This window comes from Mustelus asterias, chromosome 1 (assembly GCF_964213995.1).
Source record: "Mustelus asterias chromosome 1, sMusAst1.hap1.1, whole genome shotgun sequence".
Lineage (NCBI taxonomy): Eukaryota > Metazoa > Chordata > Chondrichthyes > Carcharhiniformes > Triakidae > Mustelus > Mustelus asterias.
In genome coordinates, this window is record NC_135801.1 from 104,896,419 (window position 1) to 104,916,345 (window position 19,927).

General features: G+C 39.8%; 2 protein-coding genes across 6 annotated transcripts in view; one reads left to right on the plus strand and one right to left on the minus strand.

The window, feature by feature from the left end:
* Positions 1 to 15,174, plus strand: part of LOC144495671 (Krueppel-like factor 3) — a 92,389-nt gene extending 77,215 nt beyond the window's left edge. For 2 of the 5 annotated variants that reach the window (XM_078215968.1, XM_078215980.1), the window contains exons 7-8: positions 7,405 to 7,568; positions 8,535 to 14,298. In XM_078215968.1, the coding sequence (XP_078072094.1) occupies positions 7,405 to 7,568; positions 8,535 to 8,716 (346 nt within the window). In that variant the 3' untranslated portion in view covers positions 8,717 to 14,298. Of the gene's footprint in view, positions 1 to 7,404; positions 7,569 to 8,534; positions 14,299 to 15,026 lie in introns of those variants that run through there. The other 3 variants (XR_013498309.1, XM_078216000.1, XM_078215990.1) reach the window with 3 other exon arrangements.
* The window catches only part of tlr1 (toll-like receptor 1), a 58,838-nt gene continuing 43,886 nt past the window's right edge, over positions 4,976 to 19,927 (minus strand). Inside the window, exon 3 of the mRNA XM_078215956.1 lies at positions 4,976 to 5,098. Within this exon, the coding sequence (XP_078072082.1) occupies positions 5,067 to 5,098 (32 nt within the window). The 3' untranslated portion in view covers positions 4,976 to 5,066. The remainder of the gene's footprint in view (positions 5,099 to 19,927) is intronic.

Sequence of the window (19,927 nt, forward strand, 5' to 3'; positions counted from 1 at the left end):
GTTTGTGAGGTGGCTACTCTGCAGCAGACATCCTGTGGGTGGGATCCACAGCTGAATCTACTTTTAGGTGTTGACATCAGTGTTTGAGAGCAGCCACACCCTACAGGCAGTATCAAAACAACAGGAAACAGTTAATAGCACATTGAAGGAGTGGCTCCACAGTACAGATCCAAAGTTCTGAACTTTTGCAGCCAGACGAACGAATGGAGGAGAATTTAGATTCTAAAAAAACTATATTTATCAAGACAAAGAATGTCATTGCAAAAGAATGCAAGAGTTTATCATTCCTGGAAACTACACATTTTCAGAAAGTGAAATATATGAAACTGGTGTTATTCAATAAAAAGGAAAGCTGGTTTGCTTTGTAATTCATTGCCGTAGAATCATGGTGAGATGAAATCTATTTAATTCATTGGAGACCTTGCAATCTTGACTGTACCATCAGGGAGAGGCACTGAACACAGTTTTAGCACCCCCCCCCCCCCGTTTGTCTATAGTTGTGAAAATAGGTTTTGCGGAATGGGGGACTGAGTGGTATCATGTGTTTGAACTTTCCTGTCCACTCGCACTGAGTGAAAGCAGTCTTTCACTGACAGACTATGGAGGTTCCTTAATGAAATTGAGAAGTTTGGAACACCCCAATGTTTATGAAATCCCAGAACCATCCTGCAGTTTAACACAAGTAGTTGACAGATTGCAACTGGCTAACAAACATTTGGAAATAAAGCTTATATGGAAATTCAGAAGGAGAAGCCCTTCTAGAATTGCCATTTAAACATAAGATAAATCTAAACTATGGTAAAGTATAATTTACATTAATGTCATTTTGAGGCAGAAATTTTGATTGTGTTGAGTGTGTGTAGTTAATATATTCATCTCATGACATACCTGAGTTTGATACCATCATTAAACAAAGGAAAAATCCCTTCTTCTACACCTGACATTTCTTAACACTTGAGCATAAACGGCAGTGTCAAAAGGATAAATTAGAAAAGATCCACTGGCAATATTTAACTCACTATTTTAAAATCCTTTCAGAACATATGACAAATTTTGCAATAAGTGTTATAATTGTACATAATTTCATTTAATAATTTACCATATTATCACCAAGTCTGCTTCCAGCTTGCCTGAGCCTTATTTGAAGTTTAAGAGCTACTTCACAGACTCTATTGCTCCCATTAGAGTTCAAAAGTTGGCAGTAGAATGAGCCATTGGCTGTCCAGGAAGACAGTAAGAAGTCTAACAACACCAGGTTAAAGTCCAACAGGTTTATTTGGTAGCAAATGCCACTAGCTTTCGGAGCGTGCTGCTCCTTCATCAGGTGGAGTGGGAGATCTTACTGTGTTTACCCCAGTCCAACGCCGGCATCTCCACATCATGTCCAGGAAGACACAGAGCTGTTCACCATGGGATACAAGGATTAACACTTGTTTGCTTCCTTTGAAGCTTATTGACCAAAATAATTACGTTGAGATAGAGGATCAGCCATGATCATGTTGAATGGCAGAGCAGGCTTAAGGGGCTAAATACTTTGTGTTTCTTTTTGTGGGGTTACACAGTGGTTAGCACTGCTGCCTCACAGTGCCAGGGACCTGGGTTCGATTCCCAGCTTGGGTCACTGTCTGTGTAGAGTTTCTCCCCGTGTCTGCATGGGTTTCCTCCGGGTGTTCCGGTTCCCTCCCACAGTTGAAAGATGTGCGGGTGACGTGGATTGGCCATGCTAAAATTGACCCTTCGTGTCAGGGGGGCCAGCTAGGATAAATGCATGGGGTTATGGAGATAGGGCCTGGGTGGGATTGTGGTGGGTGTAGATTCATTGGGCCGAATGGCCTCCTTCTGCACTGTAGGATTCTATGATTCTATTAAGATGGGAAAACCTACAGTCAATGTTGGAAACAAATCTGAAGAAAACCAAGGAAAGTTTCGTATTGTACAAATTTTAATTTCCTTATATTCATATGGGTCAGCTAGTAGAAGTTAATACTCCTAGATATAAATCTGACCCTTCACTTATTCAAAACATTTATGAGTGAAATCTGATCATAGTATTAATAGTCTATGGCTGTAATAATGTGATATTTTCATAGAATTCCAACAGTGCAGAAGGAGGCCATTTGGCCCATCGAGTCTGCACCCACTCTCCGAAAGAGCATCTTACCCAGACCGTATAACTCTCTCTATAGATGCTATCAGACCTGCTGAGATTTTCCAGAATTTTCTGTTTTTCTTTCAGATTGCATAATTTGCGTATTTTGCTTTTATTTTGCTTAATATGAATTTTATGAGAATGTCAGAAAGGTTTTAATGAAGTTGACTATTTATTTAGAACTCGCCCTATCCCCATAACCCCACGCATTTACCATGGCTAATCCACCTAACCTACCCTTTTGGAGTGTGGAAGGAAACCAGAGTACCCAGAGGAAACCCACACAGACACGGGGAGAATGTACAAACACCATACGAACAGTCACCCAAGGCCGGAATTGAACCCGAGTTCCTGGCACTGAGGCAGCTGTGCTAACCACTATGCCAGCGTGCCATCAGTCATGATTACAAAGGCTGGAACTTTCTGGCTGTTTACACTGGCGGAATCTTCTGGCCCTGTCGATGGCGCACTCCCGCCACAGGTTTCCGGCAGCATGGGGCAGGGTTAATGGGAAATCCCATTGACTGCAGTGGGAACAGAAGATCGTGCCGCTGGCCAATGGTAGGCCATCTCCTACGATGAGAAACTCACCGTGGGGAGGGCAGAGAATGTCGCACCATGTTTTTTGCTGTTATATCATTCCAGTTCTCTTTTGATCCGTATTAAACAAAATCATTGCAAACAGCTCAGTTTGGGTAATTGCACATATGAGTTCTAAATAAATAGTCAACTTCATTAAAACCTTTCTGACATTCTCATAAAATTCATGTTAAAGCAAAATAAAAGCAAAATACACAAATATGCAATCTGAAAGAAAAACAGAAAATTCTGGAAAATCTCAGCAGGTCTGACAGCATCTATAGAGAGAGTCATACGGTCTCATATTGGGCAACCCACCTTTCTATATGGACATAGTAACTGTGGCATTATTTATAAAATAGAAGTGGTTAGCACTGCTGTCTCACAACACCAGGGACCCAGGTTCAATTCCAGCCTCGGGTGACTGTGTGGTGGTTGCATGTTCTCCTCATGTCTGTGTGGGTTTCCTCCGGGTGCTCCGGTTTCCTACCGTATTCCAAAGATGTGCGGGTTAGGTTGATTGGCCATGCTAAATTGCCCCTTAATGTCAGGGGGATTAACAGAGTAAATATGTGGGGTTACGGGGATAGTGCCTGGGTGGGATGGTTGTCGGTGCAGGATCGATGGGCCGAATGGCCTCTTTCTGCACTGTAGGGATTTCATGATTCTATGAAGTTGCTTTCAACCCCTCCCTCCCTCCCCCTTAAAATTCGACCATCAGAGGAACAACGATTGAAAAATCAGTTAACTTATTTTGAAGTCCTTTCATGTGGTTTCGAGAAACAAGTGTCTACATTGATATGAGCGCAATCATTTTGTCCAAATCGATAGAAGCCGTAAAGATGAGGAAGGCTATTAATGAAAACTTGTGTCAAAATTTTAAAATCTTTGATAAAACCTGTTTTTCATTAATGTAGATGGGGCAGTGCAGTGTTGATGGATAAGCAATAGTTTTATTACCTTAATTCTGGATTGAGCTTACATTGGGCATTCATGGTCTTACATGTTTCAAATCACACAAAATTCAAAATTCAGCTGCATACAAAACTGGCTGCCAATTTAACACAAACACCACAGAAAACAACAGTTCATTTCTTTGGGACATAATTGCACCATTACAACACAAAATCATTATTTACTTCAAACTTGTACCACCTTGCCACCCGTCACCACCTCCAGTATTAAGTGGAATTGTTTTGGATTGTATGAACAAATTTTTGTTCCAGTTTCTTTCAAATTATAGAGGATAAATCATCAAAATATACGAAGTTCACTAAAAGATGCCAGGATTTGAAGTTGACCTTCACATACCAATACACACATCCACAGACACACCAGCCATATATACACAGCGATAACTGGAACTTCTCATTACTACAGTTTGCTCATTTACTCATTGTTTTGGTTACTGAACAAATAGGTATTTACAGGATCCTGCTGATATTCAGTCCGAGATTGCAGTGAACCTTTTTGAACTTTTAGATTGGCAGCAGCAGATAATTTCTGGTAGCTGAAATACAAGTAATCTACAGTGTATTTATGTGGAGACCTGTAACTCAGCCAGAAAAGTGCAAACTACACACTTCTGGAGCAGAAAATCAGCTCCTGAAGATGTAGCTGGGAAATTGCAGCACTCCTTTGACTAAACCTCTTCTTGCCAGTCTCACCAGAGTACAAAATCCAGGCTCAGAACCAACCAGCAACAGCAGGTAGAAGCTACAATTGGGACTGGCATTTAGTAGTGGAATGAAATAAAGAATGTCACTAAGATATTGTGGCAGTGGAAGAGAAAGTGCTTTTCTGAAGAGCTGAATGTCTATGTGAAGGGGAGAAAGTAAATATAGAGGTAACTTTTGGATATCTTATTCCTTGCACTTTAGAATACAGATTACCTGCTCATTTATGTCATTGTTATTTGTGGTACTCACTGTATGTAATTTGACTAATGTGTTTCCCTGCAACATTGATTGTACTACACAAATATTTAATTGGTTGTGAAGCATTTTGAGAAAAGCACCATGTTAATGCTCAGTTCCGATGGAGTGCCATATTGGACTCGGATGTTAACTGTTTCTCTCTCCATCGTTGCTGCCAGACCTGTGGGGCGGGAATTTACGGCCTCGCTCAAGCGAGACCAGAAATTCCCGCCCCAGGTTAATGGACATTTCTGTTGTCCGCCCCTCGCCTGCTCCGATTCCATGGCGGGCGAGGTGATAGAATTCCGTCAGTGGAGTTTTTCCAGCACACTCTGTTTTTATTCCAGGCCTCCAGCATCCATAGTATTTTGCTTCTGCATAATGCTTGTTCGTGTCGTGTTATGATGGTAATGGTTTGCCTATCAGTACCAAGTTTCAGCACCTCGCGTGACTCCTGTTAAAATTACATTGAAACAGATTGGCTTAAATATACATTTTTTGCATCACATTACTAAAATGTCAAATAAGTTGACAGAACCATATTATTTAATGAGAAGAAACATGGGCCCAGTGGTTTACTCCCTAGTCAAGTGCACAAAGACAGGAGAATTGCCAGCTCAGCAAACATAAACTTCAAAAATAGCAGCCCACAGTTGGAATTTTAGTTTTGGATGATGATGAAGAGCCTGTCAGTCATGGTGAAAATCTGGGCCATGTCATTTACTTATGAAATTCTCTCAAATAAAGAATCTCTTTGATATATTTACTCTGCATCATGTTTCTAATGTTGAGGAAAAAATTCTGTAGAAGAACTCATCTTACTATGTGAGAGTAAGAGTAAGATGTGAGAGTATATTGCTAGTAACAATATATATTTTTATCATTTTGAGTATTAACAAGTAAAGATATTGCAACAATATAATTTGGCAGCAATACACTCTTAACGTTTTGCAATGAGACACCAAGGGTGAGCACTTAACAATAACCTGCCACCATGTAAAAAATGTCTGCTCCCTCTTTCAGTATTTGCTATTGCAATTTTGCAAGCTTATGATTCTCGAACCCACCAATTTTGCAGTGGTTTTGAACACTTCTCTTTGATACGTGGGGAGAATGAGGTTTAGTTCCATGTTAAAAAAAGTACATTTAAACCAATTTGCTCAAATGAAACTTTAGCACTAGTGGGGACACCTAGTCCTCTTTATAATGCACGATCTGAGTTATAAATTGAAACAAAGAGAATACATAGTTATAGATTGAAGTAAAGATAGCTATTTATCCTCATGTTGAGTTCAAGCTTTAGTCAGCTGTTTTAGTATTAGTTGTGTATGATCCACAAATTATATTATCTTTGAACTTGACTCCTAACATAAAGACCAGGGCTGGAATATTATGTCCCTCCTGAAGTGGGTGGCAGGATGCCACTGTGCCCATTGCTTACCCACCTCCACTTGGATTTTACCTTTGTGGGGGGAGATGTTGGATGACCGGGGTGCCTGTGGACCAATTAAGCCCTTAAATGGCCACTTAAGTGCACCCTCCCCATGCTGCTGGGATTTGCTATAGGAGCAAGGGACAGGGTTAAATGCTCAGTTGCTGGGCTAGGGTACTTCCTTTTCTCACACAATGGGTGGGATTTTCCAGCTGCACTCGCCCCAAGGATGGAAAATCCTGTCTGACCTCAATGGCCCTTTGCATGGTCCGTGTCCTGCCTGCTACAATTCCCTGTGGTGGGCAGGACGGGAAAATTCGGGTGCATTTGTCCAATGGAGCAATCTCCCCCCGCCCTTCCCCAATCCTTCCCAGGTTGCTTTTTCCCCACCTTCCATTTCTGCTACTTCCCTCACCGGGGCCTGCTAGCCTGGCCACAGCAAAATCCTTTAAGTCAGGGTCCAAGGTCTTCCTTCGAGGAATGTAGTCCCAGTAGTGGTCAGTGCTCCCAATACTAGGACAAGAGAGATGCTGGTCATTTGATTGGCTAACAGCTCTCAGAGGCAGGATGACTCCTAGTTGGGGACAGAATCCCGCCTCGTGCCACTTGAGAACAGCCTGGTACTCGTAACATTGCTGTGGGGCAACCTGGCAAAGTGGAGGCCGGCTCACCTCCAACCTTTCAGCCAAGTAAAATTTTGACAAAGGTGAATCCATGGAAAGGAAATGATCTTTTTGAAGAATATGCCAATCTATGACGGGCACTGAAGAAATGTATAAATCAATGAGGTTTGTTCTGGCATCTCATTGGGCTGAGGAAGATTCAACCAAAATTCTGCATGCTACGCAATTTGAACCTACTACTACTTTGCAAAGTCTGTTGGCTCTGGTTGCTTTGTATATGGTGTCTTGGATAATGTATCAAAAGTGTTGTTGCATGAGCTATCCTCTTGCTATGTTGTGTGTGTAAATGATGAACTAGCAGAGTCCTGGGATGCTCAGTGAGTGATCCTCTGCAAATAAATGATCTGTTCACAACAAAAAGAAGTGAATCCCTGAAGCCAACTTTGTGCATCTCCTGAGTATTTAAATGATTGTCAGTTCTAAACAATCTGTGTGGGGAACCATTACAAGTAAATATGTCTCTGATCAGTAATGAATCGAAGTGTTAAAAATGTAAATGTTATGAGTTCAGGCCTGGTGATTTCACTATCTTATCTGAAGTCCGACTCCTAAACATACAGAACAAATGGAATTGGAATATGAATGCATGAGTCGTCCATTGTTAGTTGAACAGATGAAATTAGATACTCTTTTTCTATTCAACAGGAACCATACTCCTTCAGTTATTGTACACGCTGTATCAAGACCGCACCCAATCGAATCCCCAGACACTCAGAAGAAGCGTCGCATACATAGGTGTGACTTTGACGGATGTAACAAAGTATACACAAAGAGCTCACACCTCAAGGCACACAGACGGACTCACACAGGTAAGATGAAATTATGCCTTAGGGATTGCTCTTTCTCATGAGTCTAGATGTTTCATAATGGAGCCATTAAGCTACTGTCTGTACAAGAATCTTCTGGGACTGGCTATGTGTCCTGATCACTTCAATCAACTTGTTCAAGCTGATCCCTAACAGTGTGTTGCAACCATTTAAAGAACCCAACCATGATTCTGTCAGGATTCTCCTCATCTCCTGTCGTAGTTTCAGCAAAACACTGGCGATAATCCTAACGTTCCACTGGCCACTGCTGGAGAATCCGGCAGAAATTCCAGGTGGAATTTTATCCCCTTTTTGCAGCTACATGGGCTTCAGCAGTTCAAGCAGTCTTTTTATTGGGTCAATTTCATTATTTTTCTGTCAGCTATTATTCTTTTGATTTAAAATTGTGTGTTTTGGTGATTAACACCATTCATTAAGCAGTTCAGATCATCTTCTTGGAGTCATCCCTTTCTCAAGTATTTCCTTGGTTTATTTGGAATGTACTAACACTGGTAGAGAATAAATTGATTTTAATGGATGGGAAATCTTGCATTGAATTCATGCTTGAATTCCTAATATGCAGTGAGAGCCTTACATGTGAATGGGTGCCAGCAGCTCACTCAGTCAGTGCACACACACCCACGTTGAACATTGATCCCATTTGCACAGTCATTTTATCGCTTGCTGTTCATGTGAAAATAATCTTGCATTTCAATGGATATTTCTTGTAGTTTTCAATTTGATGTCTTCACAACAGTAATTTAGATGAATCATTAATTAAAATTATAAATAATCTTAATTCTGAACCAATGTGAAGCCAATTTTCTTATCATTGTATCGAGACTCACATTTACTTTGATGTTTGGTCTGGATTTTCCTTCACAATATGCAAAGTTTAAACACAAGAACCACTGTAATGATTTATAATTATTTGTTATGGCTGAATTTGCATTTTACTTTTTCCTAAAGGTGAGAAGCCCTACAAATGTACGTGGGAAGGTTGCACTTGGAAATTTGCCCGCTCAGATGAGTTAACCAGGCACTATCGCAAACATACTGGCATCAAGCCCTTCCAGTGCCCTGACTGTGACCGCAGCTTCTCCCGTTCAGACCACCTCGCCCTACACAGAAAACGTCACATGCTGGTCTGAGTCATTTACAATGTAAGCCAGACAGGATGCAAACTAAATTCATATCTTTACTTAACCAAGATTCAGCTGGGCCGAATCAAATCAGCAAATGAACACTTTCATGTAGTCAGTATCTGATACACAAACAAAGCTTGTTTTTCTTATTATATACAGGAGTCTTGTTTAACAATATGAATGTCTTTACGTTAATGCATAGCATTCTCCACTGGATGCATTGGCTGAGCAATCTTTATAAATATGAAATGACATGTTGTGCAGCCTGATTTGTTTGTTGAAATCGTTGGCATTTCAATTGATTAATAAGCCTTTAACGTCTTGCCAGTGAAATCCCTGATTCAGTGTAGAATGCTGCTGTGTGCCATTTTCTTCATCAAAACCACACCCCATCCAAATGCGTTTTTGCAAAAGAAAATTTGTGGTGACAGATATGTAGAGCAAATTACATTTTTGTTGTGAGATTAGAAGACTCCAGGAAATTCCTATGCAAACAACTGTGAAAGAATGAAAGGTCATAATCTGGGATTGGAGGAACTTGCTCATTTTGATGACTAGTTTGACGCATTTCTGAATCACACTCCCCTTTTGTTTCTCAAATGTCATCTGACCATTCTTCGGCGTTGATATTCGAAAGATTCAGCAGTGATGTCCACGTTTCAATATCAACTTCAACATTTTAATGGGTTTAAGCACCAAACGTTCACCAACAATGACTTCTCTCCATATTGATGCACAATGGAAGCTTCATTTTCTTACAATTTCCTTTATTAGAAAACTCTTGTTCAAATAAAGTTTCCATTTCCCAAAATAGAAGTTTCATACTTTCACTGCTGGAAATCAACCTGTCCAGTTCCCTTTGTAAAAGTGAAGTTTAAATACAGTGGGCAAGGTCTTCCAGCTATTCACGCTGACGGGATCTACTGGTCCCGTCGATGGCACATCCCCACCAGAGGTTTCTCAGTGGCGAAGGGTTGATTCAATGGGAAATTCCATTGACAACAGCAGGACCAGAATATCTCACCGCTGGCCAACGGTGAATCACCTGCTGCCATCAAGAAGCACGCCGTGTCAGGGGCAGAAAATCTTGGCCATATTCTCTGTCCAGCACTATATTGCATTTCCTTTCCTTAATGGTCCAATTATTATTATTATTTGGTTTGGGTAAAAGGTAAAGTAACCATAGTCCCAAACGACCACAGGCTGCTCTCCCCTGTGAGGGAGCAAACTGACTGGTGGTGGTTTTAACCTGAGCATCACTACACCTCAGGCGAGGGGCAAAGTTGAGAAGGTGAGGCCTTCATGAATAACCTCAGCTTGAATGGGAATTGAATCTGCATTGTTGGCATCGCCCTGCATCACTAACCAGCTATCCAGTCAACTGACTCGAGTTGGTTAGCTCAGTTGGCTGGATGGCTGGTTTGTGATGCAGAGTGACACCCACAGCGTGGGTTCAATTTTGTTACCAGCTGAGGTTATTCATGAAGGCCGTGCCTTCTCAACTTTGCCCCTTGCCTGAGGTGTGGTGATCCTCAAGTTAAAATCGCCACCAATCAGAGCTCCCCCGCAGAGCGAAGAGCAGCCTACGGTCATTTGGGGCTATGGCGACTTTACCTATTTGGTTTAGGTCTGTAACCAACTTCAAAAGGTATGGAAAAATGTGGGATCTCAGATATAATATTTCAAATTATCAAAGAAAATTTAGGCCTGTTTTCAGAAATTGTCCTTGTTGGAAGAAATATTTCAAACCACATATAGGATGGTCAAAAAATGTAGAATATTAAAATTTTATTTTAAAATATTGATCATTTTTGTCATATGATTATTTGGCTGAATTTGATTCCTTACAGCTAGTATTAGTAGGAAAAAGGAATGCTGTGTGCTGAGTCCACAACTTCTAAATGTCATGCAATCACCAATAAGCCATATTGTTGGCTTTGTCTTTTTTATTGGCAATAGTCAAAAATGGCTCGATTTGCATTAAAAATAACAAAATTCCTTAGTTACCTGTGTGAGAAAGGAACATGTTTCAATTTCTGTTTCAAAAAATTCTTCTGGTATCATTGGCAATATCAACAGCTTAGCTAAACAACAATTATACCAATTCCCTTGACATAATCGTTGGTCGGTAGAAACTCATAGATACAATGCTGGTTTCATTCTGCATTGACTAGATGCAGCAGTTGCTCTGCCCAGTAAGATCTTCCTTTGGAAACCCTAATATAATAACTGGGATTGAAGAATTGGGGGAACTTGTTTAAGAAAATCTGCTAAACAAGGCACTTTATCAAAGCTCAGTTGTTTTCATTTATTGCAACAGTTATAACATTTACTTTTTAATTATTTTAAGGTATTTGGGGCCAATTATATTAAGCTGCTCAAAAATAACCATCAGTCTTTTAAACTGTGTAAATACTTTTATTCTTGGTTCATTGCTTGCAGTTGATAAGGTTTTAACATATTTCACTGTATTGAGTCAACAATTTGAATGCTGAAAGGATAGGGTCACTGAAGTATCCACTATGTAGATATATCTAGAGCACACATGAACCCGATTCTGTGTAAAGTTACATTAACAGCCATCAGAAAGCATTTAAAAATGTGGTTTGTTAGATCCAATTTTATTAATTTATTCCATATTTTGAAAAGTAAACTTCAATTGCCTTGGGAGTAACTTTTCAACTATATTTATCACCAACTGTTCCAATAGGTTTTTGTAGAACTTTAAAGCAATGCAAACTTTTAATTGAACATTTGCAACACAATGATTTACATCAATACAACTTCTGACAACTTAAACTTCAAAAATGATTATGTAGCTTGATCTCACATACATACATAGAAACTAGAAGCAGGAGTAGGCCATTTGGCCCTTCGAGCCTGCTGCACCATTCATTTTGATCATGGCTGATCATTAAATTCAATATCTTGACCCCCCCCTTCCCCCCCATATTGATCCCCCCCTTCCCCCCCATATTGATCCCTTTAACCTCAAGAGCTATATCTAATTTCTTCTTGAAATCAGACAACATTTTGGCTCAACTACTTTCTGTGATAGTGAATACACCAGTTTTCAGTCTCTGTTCATGCTTTGAAAAGACATTGCACAGATTCCTCTCCCCATGTGGTGTGTTTTCTGGTGACAGGATCTTCCAGTCCTGCCAATGTCCATAGCGTTTTGTGTGGCTCACCCGTCCTGCTGCCTGGGAGCCAACAGTGGGGGTCACCGTTGGTGGGACAGGAGGATGCCACTGGCAGTAAGGGCTGGAAAAGCTCGCCCCTTGACTTGAAGTTGTTTAAGTGACAACAGCAGCCAATTTGAATATGCATTTAAATCAATAATGTACTTTATCATAAATCATATTGAAGCTCTTTGAAATAAAATAGAATTTAAGATGCTACATTTATTCCTGCAGATCCCCTGTTGACTCAGCTTGTAAAAGCATTGTTAAGCTTGGAATTGACCCATACAGACCAGGAAGGATACTGATTTGATCCCCAATTCATAAGGAGTTAGTTAATCTCACCATAGGCAGCAGTGGAGATGCTACAACTAGCCTAACAATGAGCTTCTTGGCCTTTTGGCTAAGATCAATCCAAGATGAGGTCCAATGCCTCATCTTGTCAACATGGATCTTGTTTGTCTCTCTTGTGGGGACCATGAATTGGATCCAATTGGAATTTGAATTGGTTTTTGGAGCAAGCAAGGAATGGATTTGGGTTTGCCCAGTCCACTCTGAGTGTTGGCTTTGTAACTTAAAAAATGGAATAAAAATGTTTTTAAAAAGTCTTTGGATAAATTGCATAAAGAATCAAAGCTGTGTGATTCTAGTTTTCAATCAGGATCAATTGACTGATGCTGGAAAGTGTCTGTATGGGTGCATTTCAGGGGAGGATAGGATTAGGCTTGACTGTGGTCCACCACCATCCATTGTCTACACTTGAACAGCTACTTGGGTGAAGCACTCAGGAGGTGCAGGCAGGGCTGAGAAGAGAGGATGAAGTAGTCTAGACCAATAGAACTGCAGCCCTGCAGCACTAAATCTTATAAGGGAGAAAATGGGAAGGGAAGATTTTTGTTTTATTGATTTTTTGCTGGGATTCTCCATCCTCATCCATGGTAGGGAGTCTCCGGTCCCGCTGCTGTGAATGGAGATTTGGCCGAGTGCCAAATTCTCCATTCTCACCTGCAGCAGAGGTGTGGTGAATGACATCGGAGAATTCCAGCCTCTGACAAACTGATACATTTTCATTGCCTCGTCATAGTATGATGACAAATAATGGTAGTTAAAGTTAGCTTTCCACACAGCAGCAATATGACACCTATGGAGTTTATGGGTTTAACTAGTATGTGAACGTTTTGTAAGAAGTAAATATTCTAAGTGCAATTTTCCAGAGTCAGTCTCCGAGCTTGGGTCATCACTAATAGGAATGCCAATAAAGAATTGGGTGCAGATCACTGCAGATAATACTCAATACCAGAAGTGCATGGTACAAACTTCTGTGTAATAGGACTAAAACTGTTGAGAACCTGAAATTCCCATACATTTGAGTGAATTAGTTCTTTGTGAAACATGGGGCTGAGGGATAACTGGGACGCGTGAACACGGCAATTTGTGGCAGCTGGCCTGCCTCGTGGGTTGTAGTCATTCTTCTGTTTTCTATGGAAAGACTGGCGTGGTTTTCCATGAGATAGGGGTGTGGGGCACCTGCCATAGAGTAGGACATCTTTCGAAGAAATTAAAATAAAATGCACTTGAAAATGAGTGCAATCAGGTAATGTTAACAACGGAAATAATAAAATGTTGTGAGTTCCTTGTTTTGTATTTAAAAAAAGCCTCTGCCTCAAAAGGTATTTTTTAAAAAAATTATAATAACACAGCAAAAGGGTGTGAAAAGACTGAAACGTCCTATTGTGCCCTGTGTCATATACTGAGGTGGGAAGGGGGATGACATCCACATTGTGAATCAATTCTTCTCAGCTTAGATACTTAAAAAATGTGAATTTTAACTTTTTTTGTGGGGGAGAAACATGTTTTGGTTTAAAATATTGGTTTTGGGGTAATAACTTGACAACATTAATATTAAGAGGCATTCAAGAAAACTCGAGGTGCTGAACAGATGAAAGAAAATGTAGTAAATATGTTTGTTTTGTATGCATGATCATATGGGGTGGCTGTTACAGATAGAACTTTAAACTGATCCACAGAAATGTTGCCGAAAGTGATTGACTATTTGGAACTGCACTGTGCATTAGGATGATATTTATTATGCTTTACATGCACAGCTGCAAATCCTAAATTAAGTATTTACACTTTTTAAAAGTTTATTCTTTTGAACTCTAATATAAATATGTAGAGTTTTCAGCAATTGGAAAAAGATGTGTATAATGCCACATCAATTAGTGAGAAAATGTGTCCCTCAACACTTGTTCTACTGAACTATGAAGCTGGTAACATTCAGTGGAGGAAAAAAAAATCACCTTTACCAGCAAGAATTCATCAAGCAAAATGCTTTTAACTATGAATCATGTAATGTTGTTACTTTATGAAATCTTTTTTTTAGAAAAAGCATGCGTGCTCTCCTTTCTTTTAAAACAAAAAGGATGTAGAAATAATACATTTTACAACAATAATTCAGAAGATGAGGAGGGTTCAATTCCAACCAGGAGGCATTAGAATTTGACTTCCTCAATTGGATGTTTCTCATGAGTCTTAGGTAGACCACTAGATGTCCTGGACATCGCAGCAGTGATAACAATCATGTGGACCAAACTAGCCCATTTCCCCCTCACCTCCACTTACTCCAACCCTTCTGACTAATAATGGGTGTCTGGTGATTGGAACCTATAACAGGGAAGAATGCCAGAGAAAAATTAAAAACCGCTAACACCATTAGAAAAATACTTCTGATTTCCAAAGATCTATTTTAAGTTCTTGAAAAAATATTGCTCTAAAATATTATGCTCTCGTACTCTAAGTTGTGAAGTTAATTCTATGCACCACTCATCGTTAAGCACTTTCACATCTCAGTTTATAATGTTCTGCCCTTTATGTGGCCAGGATTAATTCATCTGCTCAGCACCTCTGCAGTCCTGCTTTGAGTACTCCAGTTTATTGCTGCTAGATTAAGCAATAAATTGTGCTGAAAATGTAGAACAATATAGGACTATATTTCAAGGGTTAATAAGACTAATTCTGGGTTTATATTAAGTCTTGTTAACTTTATTTAAGTCATGCAATAGTGCCTGCAGTCTCTATAATTAAAGATGTGAAATTATAAAGATTTTTTTTTACTATTTCTTCTTCGTTTCTAGATTGTCCCATGGGAGTTTAGTAATGACATTTTGTCATATCAAACTGTGAACACAAATTTGTACTGTACAGTCTTATTCTATATTCAAAATGTATATGTATTGTACATCTGTCAATAAAACTGTATATACACAAAGTGTCGATTTTCATCAATGAATATATCACCTAATGAAATGTGATGCCTGATCAATCATCAAGTCAAAATCCTACCCTCTCATCACATCATGTAATTAACTACAACTCACAATATAATCAACATGCATAAATAAGGTCCAGAGCATTCAACATATATGATATTGAGAAGGACTGATTCCACTGTCGGGTTCCATCCGGCATGGAACACACTGGCTGGAAAATTGTGGACAAGTAAAAGGGAATAAAGCCAATCTCTGGCATAAAAGTTTGAAGAAATCCAGCAGCAAGTGTCATATACAGATTTCAGCTACATCCAGAGTTCCTTGAAGTTTTACATCCATTTATTGAACTAGATGTCTTGTGGCTGATTGAAATGGCTCTGCCCTCATAGTGATTCAGAATTGATGTAAAGTTACACTCAGAATTTCATATGCACAGCTGTAATCATCTTGAGGTGGCGGGGAAAATTGCGTCCAAGTGAAATTAAAGGGATGGGAACAATTAAATGGGGTGGGGGGGTGGAGGTGTTACAATGGATGGGGATTCATAAAACCTTCAGGGTAAACCAAAAATGCGCATTAGGCGTTTACGCTTTGCTCAGGCTAAAGAGATAAGGGGCAAGAAGTGACTATCAAAAATAAGGGGATAGGAATCACCATTTACAGGTTTACGGCTTAAGCTCAATAGTTCTGTCAGTGTCCACTGAACTGTGCACATTACACGGGTTGTCCATACAGCTCGGTATTTCCTCTTCTGAAGCAAATGTCATAAAAGATAAAAGCAAAATATTGCAGATGCTGAAGATCTGAAAAGAATTAGTGTTGTAAATACTCAGCAGAATGTGTGGCATGAAAGAATTAGTGTTTCTGAGGACTATTCATCAGAACACCTGGTGAATACACTTGCAGCTAAATTGTACACCAGTGGATTGGAGACACGTGAGACTCTACCCCTAACATCTTGGAAAATGATTCACAGTGGGGTGTTCTGTCAAAGGCGTATCCAACACAGCACATAGTGAAAAAGTATGCACGAGGAGGAGAGATTGAAAGAAAATTGAAAACAACTAGTGATGCAATCTTAATTGTGTCCATGAATAACATTATGAGAGATGAGTTGTTACGAAACAACCTATCCTCCAAATTGCCGTGAGCAAAGCCATGGGAGATATGACAACCTGTTAATTACATTATGATTTATATCCTATATAAGACAATTGCAAAGAAACACTGCTACTTCCTTGGTCACTGAAGCTGTGACCTTGTATAATTCTGCTCATGCTGAGTTTCGAACTTCAGTCACCACCCAGTTGAGTAAAGGCCAAGGGAAATTTGGTGGGTTAATCACTGACCATGCTTGTGCAGTTTCCAGGAATGAAATAGTGGAGGAGGTCACTTTCCTGACCTTTATGATGTAGAGAAAGATATGGGCTGGGGTGCATGAGAAAAATATGACAAATCATTTATTTTTGAGAAGGGTGCTGGGTGAGAGAAATGTAAAGTCTTAAATATTACACATATAATAAATTTGAATATTGCTGAAAAGAGAGATGTTGCTAGAGGTTTTCGTCTTGCAGTCAACAAGACAAATGCAAGAATACCAAATTTCAAATAATCACTACAATTTATACTACAGGAGAAAAATGATGTTTATTGATTGGCAGGTTAGCCCTGATTGGCTGAGGTGTTGCCATAGCCATAGGAAACAGGTCCTTCAGCTCAACTTGTCCATGCCACCCAGTTTTTACCATTAAGCTAGTCCTAATGCCCGCATTTGGCCCATATCCCTCTATACCCATCTTACTCGTGTAACTATCTAAATGATTTTTAAAAGAGAAAATGTTACCCTCCTCTACAACTACCTCTGTCAATTCGGTCTAGGCACTCACCACTCTCTGTGAAAAAAAATTGCCCCTCTGAACCCTTTTGTATCTTTCCCCTCCCTCCTTAAACCTATGCTCTCTAGTTTTAGACTCCCCTACCATTGGGAAAAGATATTGACTATCTAGCTGAGCCATGTCCCTCATTATATTATAGACCTCTATAAGATCACCCCCTAATCCTCCTGCGCTCCAGGGAAAAAAGTCTCAGTCTCAGTCTATCCAGCCTCTTCTTATAACTCAAACCATCAAGTCATGTGGCATCCTAGTAAATCTTTTCTGCACTCTTTCTAGTTTAATAATATCCTTTCTATAATAGGGTGATAAGAACTGTGCACAGTATTCCAAGTGTGGCCTTACCAATGTCTTGTACAGCTTCAACAAGCATCCCAACTCCTGATTTCAATGTTCTGACCAAAGAAACCAAGCATGCCAAATGCCTTCTTCACCATCTTGTCCACCTGTGACTCCACCTTTAAGGAGCTATGAACCTGTACCCTTAGAGCTCTTTGTTCTATAACTCTCCCCAACTCCCTACCATTAACTGAGTAAGTCCTGCCCTGGTTCATTCTACCAAACTGCATCGCCTCGCATTTATTTAGATTAAACTCCATCTGCCATTCATCAGCCCACTGGCCCAATTATTCAAGATTCTGTTGCAATCCTAGATAAGCTTCTTCACTATCCACTATGCCACCAATCTTGGTGTCATCTGCAAGCTTACTAACCATACCTCCTATATTCTCATCCAAATCATTAATATAAATGACAAATAATAATGGACCCAGCAACAATCCCTGAGGAACAGCGCTTGTCACAGGCCTCCAGTTTGAAAAACAACCCTCTACAACCACCCTCTGTCTTCTGTCATCAAGCCAATTTTGTATCCAATTGGCTACCTCATCCTAGATCCCTTTAATCTTATGCAACAACCTACCATGCAGTACCCTGTCAGAGGCCTTGCTAAAGTCTGTGTAAACAACGTCAACTACATTGCCCTCCTTTGCCTTCTTGGTTACCCCTTCAAAATACTCAATCAAATTTGTGAGACATGATTTCCCATTCACAAATGGACTGTCCCTAATCAGTCCTTGCATCTCTAAATGCCTGTAGATCCTGTTTCTCAGAATACCTTTAACAACTTACCCATTACAGCCAAGAAATTGGAGAAAGTTATAGGCTCCCCATACTTTCAGGTAATTCAAAAAATGTGTAAGGCTTTAACATGTTCCTTTTGTTTGCAGAGAATGTGTCCCTGCAAATTAATGCATATTATTCTACTATTAGATGTGATTTTGTGATTGGGAAACACTTGCTGAACAATCCTGAGTGTACTAATAACTACACTAACGACCAATTCAAAGTAATCAATCAAGTTCCGATTTGAACAACAGAAAGGTCAGGCAATGGCCATCTCCAACAAGAGTCGAACCACCTAGCCTTGACATTCAATGGTTAATTCTCCCATTCTCAAGATCCACGGGGTTACCATTCACCAGAAAATTACCTGGAGCAGCCACATCAATTGTGTGGCTCAAAGAGCAGTGAGCAATTCATCTCTGGACAACCCTCTCCCACCCCAAAGCTTGTTGCTTCAACAACACTTAAGTAGCTCAAAATATCCAATATAAAGCAACTCCTTGATCAGCATGACATCCACCACCTTAAACATTCCTCAGGAACAGCAATATATTTCCCACTTCACAAACACACACGCAAGTATACAATGAAGAGGATTGAAAAGACAGGGGTTTACAACTATGAATAACTTAACAGTACTAAGAACGACAGAAAGAGATATCAGTTCACATGATTTCCAGAGACCAAAGAGCCCGAATCCAGAAGGGGTTCCCTCCTGGGCAAGTTCCAATTCAGGCATGTTCTGCAGAAGTTCACAATTCCTTTAAGATGACCGCAGCAAAACGAGATGAGATTGATATTCAGATACATTATCTGCTTGACAGGCAGTGATCAGTGGCTTCTAGATAAACAGGCTTCAAGGAGGGCTGTTTTGTCACTCTTGTGTCCTGCTGTCAGATGTTGGCGAGTTAGAGATAAATCAGCAGACTGGCATGCTTCTCAACTATATAAAGAGACTTCAAAATGGTCACTCAAGTCATATGACATCCTTCCTCAACATTGATTTCATAAAGAGATGTTTATTTGGTGTCTGAACCTTGCTTTTGTTTAATGTCTTATAACATCCCAGTTATTAGCCTCTGAAAGAGTCATTATCCATATTAATGACCCTGTTTAGGATAGCTATTGTATTGGTAGACTCAGAATCCACTATTGTGGTAAGCTTATAAATGTGCAAATGACATCCATTTCCTTTTAATGGTTCCTTTTTGAAATGGACCTTGATAACTCTAGGTTTGAGGTTCCATGAGCAACATGTCACAGCTTGTCAATAATGCAATCCATATATTGCCTTAATGGTCATCTTTTAATGCCAGACACCAGGTGACTTGTAACATTTATTCTTTGGTTCAACAAAGTTCATTTTTAAATAAGAATAAAGTTTGATTTACATCGGGAAATCATGTTGAACCGACTTATTGGAGTTCTTTGAAGGAGCCACATGTGCTGTGGATAAAGGGGAATCAGTGGATGTACTGTACTTAAATTTCCAGAAGGTATTTGATAAGGTGGCACATCAAAAGTTATTGTATAAAGTAAAAGCTCACGGTGTAGGGAGTAACATATTGGTTTGGATAGATAATTAGCAAGCTGACAGGAAATAGAAAGTTGGTATAAATGAGTCTTTTTCTGGTTGGTAGGATATGAGTAGTGCGCTACAGGGATCAGTGCTGGGTCCTCAATGTTTTTTAATTTATTTAAATTACTTGGATGAAGGGGCAGAAGGTATGGTTGCTAAAATTGCTGATG